The sequence below is a fragment of the Nestor notabilis genome, unplaced genomic scaffold, assembly GCF_000696875.1.
Source record: "Nestor notabilis isolate BGI_N333 unplaced genomic scaffold, ASM69687v1 scaffold25535, whole genome shotgun sequence".
Taxonomy (NCBI): Eukaryota; Metazoa; Chordata; class Aves; order Psittaciformes; family Psittacidae; genus Nestor; species Nestor notabilis.
Window position 1 is genome coordinate 13,794 of NW_009930139.1, and position 1,827 is coordinate 15,620.

Here is a 1,827-nt window from a genome sequence, read left to right on the forward strand (position 1 = left end):
GGCCGGCCCCCCTGGGGGGTGCCCCCCCAAGCCCCTGAGAGGACGTTCATCCGGGCCAGCTTGCCCATCAAGCCCAGGCCTGCCAGCACAGATGCACCCCGTTCCCGGGAGCCAAAAAAATCCATGACTTTCAACTTGGGTCCTGCAGGTGACCCATTTGTCATGAGCCGATGGAGGCACCAAGCACGGGAAGGGATGGACTTGGAGGGTGGTGGGATCCTCCAGCCTTCCAAGGAGGAGCTGTTTAGGAGGGTGCTGCGGCAGCAGGAACAGCTGCATTCCTTGGAGGCCCATGGGGACACCCTGGAGACGGACCCAAGACGGACCTACGGCTCTGGGAGCGTGGCCGGTTCACAGGTCAGGAGGATGAGATTCTCTACCTGGAGCACCTGGTGCGGAGGAACGAGACAGAGCTGGGCGAGGAGGAGTTTTGGCAGACAGAGCTCCAGCTGGAGAAGGAGTGTGAGCGGGAGCGGCAGGAGCGGGTTAGGAGCCTCCGGGCCAGTCTGGAGGAGTACACCCAGAGGATCTATGAGCTGAGTGCCAGGACCGAAGCCCTGCAGGAGGAGATCCAGTGGGAGATGGCAGAGAGAGCCAAGAGGGGGAAGGAGATCCCTGTGCCCAGCCCCACAGAGCTGGAGGACATGGCTGCCAAGATGAAAAGGGACCTAGAGGCCAAGGTCAAGCAAGGCACCCAGCTGGAGAGCAACCTGGCCAGTGTGGAGAAGGCCCTGGAGGAAGCTGAAAGGAACCTGCAGGTAGATAGGACCAGGTCAAGCAGCCCCATGGGGTGTTATGACCTTCGGGATGTAATGGGACCAGCCTTCCAGCAGTATGGGGGCTGATGGGTTGTGTGGGGTTGGTCTTGCCACACCTGACTGGTGAACATGGGTCTGGGTGTGTGGAGGTGGCTCAGTGGCAGTAACCATTGTCAGAGGGACACCACTGCTCTTACTCAGCCAGAACAGGGTCCCACACAAATGCAGCTTGACCCTGTGCAAGCTGCATCTGGGCTGGGTCTCCGCCTGGCTGGTGCACAGGAAGCACAGCATCACCCTGCTACCGCATGGATAATGGTGCCGGAGCAAATGGTCCATGTGCAGGGTCAGTGGCGTTGGCATAAGGGTAAATATCATCTTGGATAAAGGAGTCACAGAGGGGGATAGGACAGTGTAGGTCCCATGGTGCCTGTGCATGAAACCTTTTGACCATGCAAACTGTGCAGGAGCCTGTGCAGTGTGGTGACGGCAGCTGTGGGGCTGAGCTGTGATGCTTCCTGGCTTGCCTGCCTCCCAGATTCAGGGAGTACAGGCACTGCATGATGCCTGCTTTCTGCCCACCGGTCCCCTTCAGTGGAGGAAAATGGAGAAGCTTTTGCCCAGCCAGGCAGTGGTAGCTGCCCTTCCCCAGGGTGGCCATGCCTCCAGCATCTTGTCTTGAGCATTTCATTTGTGTTTGGCATCTCCCAACACCACAATGGCCACAGTCTGGTGGCTGCTCGCACCCTCTTGTGGAGATGCAGCAAAGCAGGGCTCTTCCCAAAACAATGCCTTCTTCATCCCCTCTTCCCACAGGCCCTCAGAGAGGGGTGGCTCAGCCACGCTGCCCGTGAGGTCTCTGCTAGCTCTGGCAGGGTAAGCCTCAGCTAGGGGAAGCAGCCCCGGGGTGGGTATGCCAGCTGGTTTTGGGGCATGGGAGGGACACGCAGCTCACCCTGTCCTCCCCCTCGGTGTGTGTTTTGCAGGCCCAGACCCAAGAGCTGGAGGAGTTAAATAAGGAGCTGAGGCAGTGTAATTTGCAGCAGTTTATTCAGCAGACGGGGGCCAC

The 1,827-nt window shown here is 59.3% G+C and overlaps 1 protein-coding gene across 1 annotated transcript in view; it reads left to right on the forward strand.

Annotated features, from left to right (window-relative positions):
- LOC104406333 (ras association domain-containing protein 8-like) overlaps positions 1-1,822 on the forward strand; it is a gene marked incomplete at its 3' end in the record, with an annotated part of 2,269 nt that extends 447 nt beyond the window's left edge. Inside the window, 3 exon segments of the mRNA XM_010015280.1 lie at positions 30-309; positions 312-758; positions 1,745-1,822. Coding sequence (XP_010013582.1) covers positions 30-309; positions 312-758; positions 1,745-1,822 — 805 coding nt within the window.
- Between the last annotated feature and the right edge of the window lie 5 nt (positions 1,823-1,827).